This window comes from Chrysemys picta, unplaced genomic scaffold (assembly GCF_011386835.1).
Source record: "Chrysemys picta bellii isolate R12L10 unplaced genomic scaffold, ASM1138683v2 scaf2006, whole genome shotgun sequence".
Taxonomy (NCBI): domain Eukaryota; kingdom Metazoa; phylum Chordata; order Testudines; family Emydidae; genus Chrysemys; species Chrysemys picta.
In genome coordinates, this window is record NW_027054710.1 from 1 (window position 1) to 10250 (window position 10250).

General features: G+C 49.8%; 2 protein-coding genes across 2 annotated transcripts; one reads left to right on the top strand and one right to left on the bottom strand.

Annotated features, from left to right (window-relative positions):
- Window positions 1-3: 3 nt before the first annotated feature.
- LOC135980151 (histidine ammonia-lyase-like) lies at window positions 4-7027 on the bottom strand (the record flags this gene model as incomplete). Its single annotated transcript, XM_065580216.1, has 5 exons — window positions 6708-7027; window positions 5834-5894; window positions 5633-5660; window positions 156-230; window positions 4-55 (listed from the first exon to the last, which is right to left on the bottom strand). Coding segments are annotated over exons 1-5 (463 nt in total), but the record flags the coding sequence as incomplete, so codon positions are not given.
- Window positions 742-2824, top strand: LOC135980152 (uncharacterized). The gene is made up of 2 exons (XM_065580217.1): window positions 742-1354; window positions 2349-2824. Exons 1-2 carry the CDS (start codon window positions 778-780, stop codon window positions 2822-2824), a joined length of 1053 nt encoding a protein of 350 aa, XP_065436289.1. The 5' UTR covers window positions 742-777.
- Window positions 7028-10250: the final 3223 nt, after the last annotated feature.

Below are 10250 nucleotides of genomic sequence, written 5' to 3' on the forward strand. Positions count from 1 at the left end.
TTCTTTCAATCACTTCTCTTGATTGTCTGACTTTAGCTTCAGCTTCAGGTGTGAGCTAGAAAAACAATAGCGTCAATATCCATTCCTCTATTACTACTTAAAAAACTAACTAAATAAAAAGTATTTGGAGAGTTAGATTCTTTCAAAATCTTTACCTTGATCTTATAGAGCCCCTTTCCTAAATTGACCAGGTCCTCTGGTGTTAAACTGTTCCCATCTAAATAAATATACTGCGCAAAAGAACTGCATTTTAGTGAGTGTCATGTGTATGTAAGCAATTTCTAAACAATCAAAACTAAATAAATACAGTGAAAGCTTAATAGTGAACTGGGTTACAACAGCGTTCAGCCCCATTCTCATTCATACAGTAAGACTCTCTCAGGCCTGGTCTACACTAGGCGTTTATGTCGAAGTTAGCGCCGTTAAATCGAATTAACCCTGCACCCGTCCACACTGCGATGCTATTTAGTTCGACATAGAGGTCTCTTTAATTCGACTTCTGTACTCCTCCCCGACGAGGGGAGTAGCGCTAAATTCGACATGGCCATGTCGAATTAGGCTAGGTGTGGATGGAAATCGACGCTAATAGCTCCGGGAGCTATCCCACAGTGCACCACTCTGTTGACGCTCTGGACAGCAGTGCGAGCTCGGATGCTCTGACCAGCCACACAGGAAAAGCCCCGGGAAAATTTGAATTTGAATTCCTTTTCCTGTCTGGCCAGTTTGAATCTCATTTCCTGTCTGGACATCGTGGCGAGCACAGCAGCACTGGCAACGATGCAGAGCTCTCCAGCAGTGATGGCCATGCAGTCTGGGAATAGAAAGAGAGCCCCAGCATGGACTGATCGTGAAGTCTTGGATCTCATCGCTGTGTGGGGCGATGAGTCCGTGCTTTCCGAGCTGCGATCCAAAAGAAGGAATGCAAAGATCTACGAGAAGATCTCTAAAGACATGGCAGAGAGAGGATACAGCCGGGATGCAACGCAGTGCCGCGTGAAAATCAAGGAGCTGAGACAAGGCTACCAGAAGACCAAAGAGGCAAACGGATGCTCCGGATCCCATCCCCAGACATCCCGTTTCTACGAGGCACTGCATTCCATCCTCGGTGCTGCCGCCACCACTACCCCACCAGTGACCGTGGACTCTGAGGATGGGATACTGTCCACGGCCGGTTCCTCAGACATGTTAGGGGACGGGGAAGATGAGGAAGGAGATGAGGAGGGCGAGGCAGTTGGCAGATCTCACAACGCTGATTTCCCCGACAGCCAGGATCTCTTCATCACCCTTACAGAGATCCCCTACGAAGCGTCCCCAGCCATTACCCCGGACACAGAATCTGGTGAAGGATCAGCCAGTAAGTGTTGTAAACATCTAAACATTTATTTTTAACAAAACAGGAATATTAACAATTAAAAGAATGGGTTGTTCATGATTAGTGTGCCCTAGGCGCTTAACGGTTTAGTAAGGGGCAGTGCAAGTTTTGAAAAGAAATCTAGCAATGTCCGGTTTTCAGTGATTGTCCTGCACAAGCCGCTCTACTGTGTATTCCCTGCTACTGCAGCTACAGTAAAATGCGGTCTATATGTGCGGGGATAGAGCAGTAATCCTCCTGGGACATCTCGATGAAGCTCTCCTGGAGGTAACTTGAAAGCCGTTGCATGAGGTTCTTGGGGAGAGCGGCCTTATTGGGTCCTCCGAAGTACGACACGTTGCCGCGCCACGAGATTATCAGGTACTCGGGGATCATTGCTCTGCACAGCAGGGCGGCATACGGCCCTGGTCTTTGGAGGCTTTCCCGGAGCATTCTCTCTTTGTCGCTCTCGGAGATCCTCATCAGGGTGATGTCGGCCATGGTGACCTGCTTTTAATTAGGTAGGGGAATGTTAGTGTTGGGACTGCTTTCCCGTTCCTTTACAGAACTGTCACCGCTGGTTTGCAGCCACGCGGTGGAGGCGGGAGAGGGGCAGCCGAAAGGGATCATTCCCGGGGACAGCCGCGAGGGGGTGGGACAGGGGCAGAGTTCCCGCTTGCCGGATTGCTGGCAGCAGGGACTGACATTGATTTAAATGTGAAATGAGGCCAGTGGTAATATAAAAGTTTTAAACTGCCACAAGTGTACGGCTTACCATGTCTGCCTGCAACAGAAATTCCGTTGTGCTGCCTCGCTTCTCAAATGTGCTGTTCAAGACCCCAGGCACAGAATGCGAAGGCCGAGAATTCGACCTTGTGCTGAGTGCGCATGTGAAAGGTGCTGTGCATGGTCTTGTTCACAGAGAAAGACTATGTTCTTTGTTCACAACTACATTTATCTTTCAGAGGAATTCACTCCCTTTTTCCCATTTCCACAGCCCCGTCTGCGACTGTCTCACAACCTAGCCTGGAATCACACTCCCAGAGGCTAGCGCGGATTAGGCGTAGGAAGAAGAGGACACGGGAGGACATGTTCTCTGAGCTTATGGCCTCTTCCCAAGCCCAGGCAGCACAGCAGACCCAGTGGCGGGAGAACTTGACCCGAATGCACCAAGCCAACATGGATCGGGAGGAGAGGTGGCGGCAGGAAGACCAGCAGGCGACTCAAACGCTGCTTGGACTACTGAGGGAGCAAACGGACACGCTCCGGCGCCTTGTGGATGTTCTGCAGGAACGGAGGCAGGAGGACAGAGCCCCGCTGCAGTCCATCTCTAACCGCCCTCCCCCGCCACCAAGTCCCATACCCACCTCACCCAAAGTGCAAAGAAGGAGAGGCGGCAGAGTCCCTGCTAACTCTCACTCCACCCCTGCAGAGAGCTCTAGTAGCAGAAGGCTCTCATTTCCCAAAATTTGAAAAGTTCTTTCCTTCCCGCCTGACACAAGCCCACGTCCAAGTTTCACCTCCCAATGCCATGTGTAGTTGATAATAAAAAATTCGTTTCTGTTAACTACTGTTTCAATCATGTTCTTTTGGAGGAGGAGGGGAAAGGGGGTTGGAAATTGGACAGGACAGTCTCCTTTGGCAGGGTACATAGTCGGGGGCAGGCACAGCAGCAGGGCATATACACAGTGCAGTGATGCAGTGACTAGTTGCCCCGGTTAGTCTGGGAGGTTGTTTTGATGTAATGTTGGGGGGGGTGGGTTGCTCTGTGACTTTGTGGCGGGGGAGGGCAGTTACAGATCTTAAGCGCCGGTCCTTAGACAGGATCACAGAGCCACACAGCATGGGATCTGTAACCGTCCTCCCCCTGCCACAAAGTCAAATAGACCTCCCATACACACAGTCCCGATCAGGAGGGGTGACAGGCTCCGTTGAAACAAGCATCCCACCGCAGCGGAGCCTGTCAATCCTTGAGTTTAGAAGCTGCATTCGCATCACAACACTAGACCCGCCCCGCACCACAGTCTGCGTCCCAGTTTTAAAAAATTCCCGCTAAAACAGTATTAAAGAAAACGGTGTGCTTTAACAAAGTAGAACTATTTTTATTTCGACACGTGTGTTGGAGGGGGGGTGAAGGGGGTATGTAACTGGATAGGATAGTCAACATTACCTGGGTAAAGAAACGGGGGCAGGTTTAGCTTCTCAGTACACAAACTATAAAATCACAGGTTACCCTGCTCACTCAGGAACTTTGCTTTCAAAGCCTCCCGGATGCACAGCGCTTCCCGCTGGTCTCTTCTAATCGCCCGGCTGTCTGGCTGTGAGTAATCACCAGCCAGGCTATTTTCCTCAACCTCCCACCCCGCCATAAAGGTCTCCCCCTTGCTCTCACAGAGATTGTGGAGCACACAGCAAGCTGCTATAACAATGGGGATATTGGTTTCGCTGAGATCACAGCGAGTCAGTAAGCTTCTCCATCTCCCCTTGAGACGGCCAAAAGCACACTCCACCACCATTCTGCACTTGCTCAGCCGGTAGTTGAAGAGTTCTTTTTCAGTGTCCAGGGCGCCAGTATAGGGCTTCATGAGCCAGGGCATTAGCGGGTAGGCTGGGTCCCCGAGGATGACTATAGGCATCTCCACATCCCCAACAGTTATTTTGTGGTCCGGGAAGTAAATACCTTGTTGCAGCCGTCTAAACAGACCAGAGTTCCTGAAAACACGAGCGTCATGAACCTTGCCCGGCCATCCCACGTAGATGTTGGTAAAACGTCCCCTGTGGTCCACCAGTGCTTGCAGCACCATGGAAAAGTATCCCTTTCGGTTAATGTACTGGGTGGCCTGGTGGTCCGGTGCCAGGATAGGGATGTGAGTTCCATCTATGGCCCCACCGCAGTTTGGGAATCCCATCGCTGCGAAGCCATCTATGATCGCCTCCACGTTTCCCAGGGTCACTACCTTTGGCAGCAGTACATCAACGATTGCCTTCGCTACTTGCATCACAACAACCCCCACGGTAGATTTGCCCACCCCAAACTGGTTCGCGACTGACCGGTAGCTGTCTGGCGTTGCAAGCTTCCACAGGGCTATGGCCACTCGCTTCTGTACACTCAGTGCAGCTCGCAACCGGGTGTCACTGCGCTTCAGGGCAGGGGACAGCAACTCACAAAGTTCCAGGAAAGTTCCCTTCCGCATGCGAAAGTTTCGCAGCCACTGGGATTCATCCCAGACCTGCAGCACTATGCGGTCCCACCACTCAGTGCTTGTCTCCCGTGCCCAGAATCGCCGTTCCACGGCATCAACATGACCCATTGCCACTGTGATGTCCTCGGCGCTGGGTCGCCTGCTTTCTGACAGGTCTGTGCTACTCTCAGACTTCAGGACATCACCGCGGTGCCGTAGCCTCCTTGCCTGACTTTTCTGCATCTGCCTCAGGGAAACCTTTATGATAAGCTGCGAGACGTTGAGAGCGGCCACAACTGCAGCGATGGTCGCAGCGGGCTCCATGCTCGGAGTACAGTGGCGTCCGCGCTGTCAATGACTGGAAAAGCGCGCGAACTGTTTTCCCGCCGGCGCTTTCAGGGAGGGAGGGCGGGAGTGATGGACGGATGACGACAGTTTCCCAAAAGCACCCTCGACTCATTTTGTTACCCAGAAGGCATTGCCGGCTACACCCAGAATTCCAATGGGCAGAGGGGACTGCGGGAACTGTGGGATAGCTGACCACAGTGCACCGCTTCGAATGTCGACGCTATCACCGTTAGTGTGGACGCACAAAGTCGAATTACTGTCCTTAGTGTGGACACACACGTTCGACTTTGCAATATCGATTACAAAAATTCGATGCAAGTAAAATCGAACTACTCTCGTAGTGTAGACAAGGCCTCAGAGAAGCATTAGCAAAGAACAGCTTATTTTAGGAGAGGTAACAAGTTAAGCAGTCATCATGGACGATCCTGCAAACACTGCAGAGCAAAGTGCTTCTGCGGTAGCTTCGGTGAAGTTACCCACAGTAATAGAAAGCTCTACACTTGGTAGTAAATGTTTGCAGGAACTTACTGAGTCCTACTGAAAACAAATAGTATATGTCACAAACAGCAATTCCATTTGAAATGTTCTGTGGGCTCCCGCTCTGTGTCATGGGCAAATAAAGAAAATAGGTTTTCTTTGAATACTGCCATTTCCCCCACCGTGATAAGAGGATTTCACCCTACTTCACCTTCTAACATAAAAAAACTATTGGATTGGGGCACATCTTATTAAGATCATTATTGAGCCATACCTTTTCTGGTTCTTGATATTTGCTATATCTGAAGCCATGTAAAGGGAAATAAAGGACATTCAAAACCCACACAAATAGTTGCTATTTAATTAGAATTTTTGAAGGAAGCCCTTTGAAGGTGGAAAAAGTGCTAAGCATTTTCAACTTTTGCAAATCTCAGAATTGTAAAAATTAACCAAAACAATGCTCAGTAAAGGATACAAATCAACTCCTTCTAGCTTAGATGCAATGAAATCCGAAGACATTACATCTCCTTCTATAGCTACAATGAAGAATGGGAAAAACAAACAGAATGAAAACTTATTGCCCATAGTTTGTTGCTACAGAGAATTCTTCATTAGCTAGAAAAAAATCAGTGACAAGAATTCCAATTTGCAGCCAAATGTATTTAAATGTCTTAACAAACATACAGTAAAAATGTAGTGTGAAAGTGAAATGAATTATATTAAAGAAATAGAATGAATTAAAGAATGCTGTATGTACCTTTAAGTAGAAATGAGAAGTGCTGCAAGCCAGGGGGCAGGAAAGCAGACATTAACTGCTTAATGAATTGCCCCACTTAAGGGCAATTAGTGAAGCATTAGCCTTAGATCGATAAGAGTTAATAAGGTAGCAGGATATGCATATTGTGCCCCAGGCAAATTTTACAATTTTGCTCTCTCTGTCCCTTTGTTTAGTTCACACCTTTTAGCTGTATAAATAAGACTGTTTGAATCTTGCATGGGGGCTCACATTATCTGAATGTATTAGCAGAGCGCTGTGCAAATAAAACAGAGTGGTCTAACAAACTATGAGTCCTGAGTCTAACTTTGACAGTAGTTAACACACACAAAAATCCAAAACCTACAGCCAAACACTTCATATCCCACCCAACTGTATGACACAACAGATGACCTAAAAAGCCTTCTCAAAACTGAGTTTGCAATTTAGTATTTTTTCTTAAATTACTAAAAAATAAATTTAGATTTGCTATATCACAGAAATATAACATTGCAAGATAAACAGAAAATACACACTCTGGGTCTCCTAAGCAAGTGCAGTCACCATATAATTTGTCATTGCAGGGTTTGCTTACCAACTTCAACAAACTCATTGTCCTCTAGTGTGTCCTCCAAAGTATCATCATGATCCAGCAAGCCAAGGCCTTTGCACCTCCGAACACAGAATTTCACTTCTTCCACTGAGGCAAAGCCCCCATTATCAGGCTTGTTTTTCATGTAACGTCTCACAGCTTCCTTCCCCAGCCATCTCACTGTGTTAGTGCCAGTTTGGCAAGGCACTGCCAGCCATTCCCCTCGGACATGTACTGTGTACCTTGGCATACTTCTCCTCTGTCTATGGTTGTCCCTCCACTAAAGGTGGCTGTGGTGTGAATCAGCCTTGTGTTTACCACACGATAGCATAAAGAACAGCACCTGACTGGATTCCAATGTCCCAATCAGGAAAGGACAAAAATCCTCTCTCCACCCCCAGATCCCCGCCTTCACAAATAAGTTAGTGTATTCAACAAACTTTATCTACTAAAAAGCCAACCCTAGGAACAAACCTTTTCCTAGACAGGGGATGTGAAACTGCTGACACAGGAGTTATCTTTTGAGATTGTGCCAAGGATGTACCACCAGCTCCTTAAAGGTATTTAGGCGCCTCTATACCTTCGAGGGTCTGGACTGTAGAGTCTAAATCTAGACTTAGTTTGTAGAAAAGATGGTTACTCACCTTTGTAACTGTTGTTCTTCAAGATGTGTTGCTCATATCCATTCCAATTAGGTGTGTGCGCGCCGCGTGCACGATCGTTGGAAGATTTTTACCCTAGCAACACTCGGAGGGTCGGCTGAGGCGCCCCCTGGAGTGGCACCCTTATGGCGCTGGATATATGCCCCTGCCGACCCAGCGCCCCCTCAGTTCCTTCTTGCCGGCTACTCCGACAGTGGGGAAGGAGGGCGGGTTTGGAATGGATATGAGCAACACATCTCGAAGAACAACAGTTACAAAGGTGAGTAACCGTCTTTTCTTCTTCGAGTGCTTGCTCATATCTATTCCAATTAGGTGACTCCCAAGCCTCACCTAGGCGGTGGGGTCAGAGTGAGATGTCACGGAGCGAAGGTCACCCCTGGACTGCTGCACTATGGCATAGTGGGAAGCGAAGGTATGTACCGATGACCAAGTCGTTGCCCTACAGATCTCCTGTATGGGCAGATGAGCCAGAAAGGCGGAGGACGAAGCTTGAGCCCGAGTGGAATGGGCAGTGAGGCGGGTAGTTGGGACACCAGCCAAGTCATAGCACGCACAGATGCATGATGTAATCCAAGACGAGATTCGCTGTGTGGAGACCGGGAGGCCTTTCATCCGGTCTGCCACCGCTACGAACAGCTGGGGCATCTTCCTAAAAGGCTTTGTTCGTTCAATGTAAAAGGCGAGAGCCCTACGAACGTTTAGGGAATGTAGCTGTTGCTCCCGTCGCGAAGCGTGCAGCTTCGGAAAGAAGACCAGGAGGAAGATGTCTTGGTTGACATGGAAGGCAGACACCACCTTAGGGAGGAAGGCGGGGTGTGGTGGCAGCTGTACCTTGTCCTTATGGAACACCGTATATGGTGGGTCCAATGTGAGGGCCTGAAGTTCTGAGACTCGTCTCGCCGATGTGATAGCGATGAGGAAAACTGTTTTCCAGGAAAGGTACAGAAGCGAGCAGGTGGCCATCGGTTCAAAGGGGGCACCCATGATTCTAGATAGGACCAGACTGAGGTCCCACGTAGGGGCCGGATGACGAATTTGCGGGTACAGACGTTCCAAACCCTTGAGGAACATGCTGACCATGGGATTGGAGAAAACCGAGCGCTTGTTTTCACCTGGGTGGAAGGCTGAAATCGCTGCTAGGTGTACTCTGATAGATGAGACAGCTAGGCCTTGATGTTTCAGGGACCAGAGATACTCTAGGATGGTAGGTACTGGCACCTCCAGAGGGACAGTATTGCTCAGGGCACACCAGCAGGAGAAGCGCTTCCATTTGGCCAGGTATGTGGACCTAGTGGAGGGCTTTCTGCTACCCAAGAGTACTTGCTGCACTGAACTGGAGCAACGCAGCTCAGATTGAGTCAGCCATGCAGCATCCAAGCTGTCAGGTGGAGGGACTGCAGGTCTGGATGACATAACCTGCCATGTTCCTGAGTGATCAGGTCTGGCCACAACGGTAGAGGAATTGGTTTGGTCACCGACAGTGTGAGTGTGGCATACCAGTGTTGTCTGGGCCACGCTGGAGCAATCAAGATTAAGCGGGCCTTGTCTCTGCATAACTTCAGAAGGACCTTGTGGACCAACGGAAACGGAGGGAAGGCATAGAGCAGGTGGTCTTTCCACGGTATCAGGAAGGCGTCTGACAGGGAGCCCGGGGAGCGTCCGTAGAGAGAGCAGAACACCTGGCACTTCCGATTCTCGCGAGAGGCGAAAAGGTCTATGTGGGGAAATCCCCACTTCCGGAAAAGAGAATGGATAATGTCCAGACGTATAGACCACTCGTGAGCCAGGAAGGACCTGCTGAGGCGATCTGCCAAGGTGTTCTGGACTCCTGGGAGAAATGACGCCACCAGGTCGATTGAGTGGGCTATGCAAAATTCCCAGAGATGTATGGCTTCCTGACAGAGGAGGGACGACCGTGATCCGCCTTGCCTGTTGATGTAAAACATGGCCATTGTATTGTCTGTGAAGATCATGACACAGCGGCCCTGCAGGTGTTCGCGGAATACCTGACATGCCAGGCGTACTGCTCTCAGTTCCCTGACGTTGATGTGCAGGGTTATTTCTTGTGCGGACCAAAGACCTTGTGTGCAAATGTCCGCAAGGTGAGTGCCCCAGACATGACGCGTCCATGGTGAGGACTAGAGAGGGCTGGGGGGCATGGAATGGCATCCCCCCACAAACAAGGCTGAGGTTTAGCCACCAACCCAGAGAGGATAAGACCTCTGTCGGCACCGGGAGTACTGTGTCCAAACTGTCCCAGTCTGGACGGTACACTGACGAGAGCCAGGTCTGAAGCAGGCGGAGGCGTAGTCTGGCATGTCTGGTCACGAAGGTGCACGAGGCCATGTGGCCCAGAAGACCGAGACATGTGTGTGCTGTCGAGGTCAGGAAGCTTTGTAGGCCGTGAATAATGGTCATCATGGACTGGAAGTGGGACTGTGGCAGGCATGCCTTAGGAAGATTCGAGTCCAGGACCGCCCCAATGAAGTCTATTCCTGGGTTGGCTCCAAAGGACTTTTCGGCATTGAGGAGCAGGCCCAGTTGCCTGAACAAGCTCATGACGAACCGAACATGAGACCGCACCTGTAGCTCGGAATGACCCCGAAGGAGCCAGTCGTCGAGGTACGGAAACATTTGGATCCGATGTCTGCGGAGCAAGGCCGCTACAACAGCCATACATTTTGTGAAGACCTTTGGCGCTGTGAACAGGCTGAAGGGAAGGACAGTAAATTAGAACTGCTGCTTGTTGACCACAAAGCGAAGGAACCGCCTGTGCGGCGTGTAAATTGCTATGTGGAAGTACGCGTCCTTCATGTTGAGGGCGGCATACCAGTCTCCAGGAAAGGGATAATGGTCCCCAGGGAAACTTTACCATGAATTTGTT

Coding starts and splice junctions, on each gene's coding strand:
- LOC135980152 (XM_065580217.1), top strand. CDS start 778: ATGCAGAGCTCTCCAGCAGTGATGGCCATGCAGTCTGGGAATAGAAAG. Junction 1,355..2,348: donor ATCTGGTGAAGGATCAGCCA/GTAAGTGTTGTA, acceptor CCATTTCCACAG/CCCCGTCTGCGACTGTCTCA.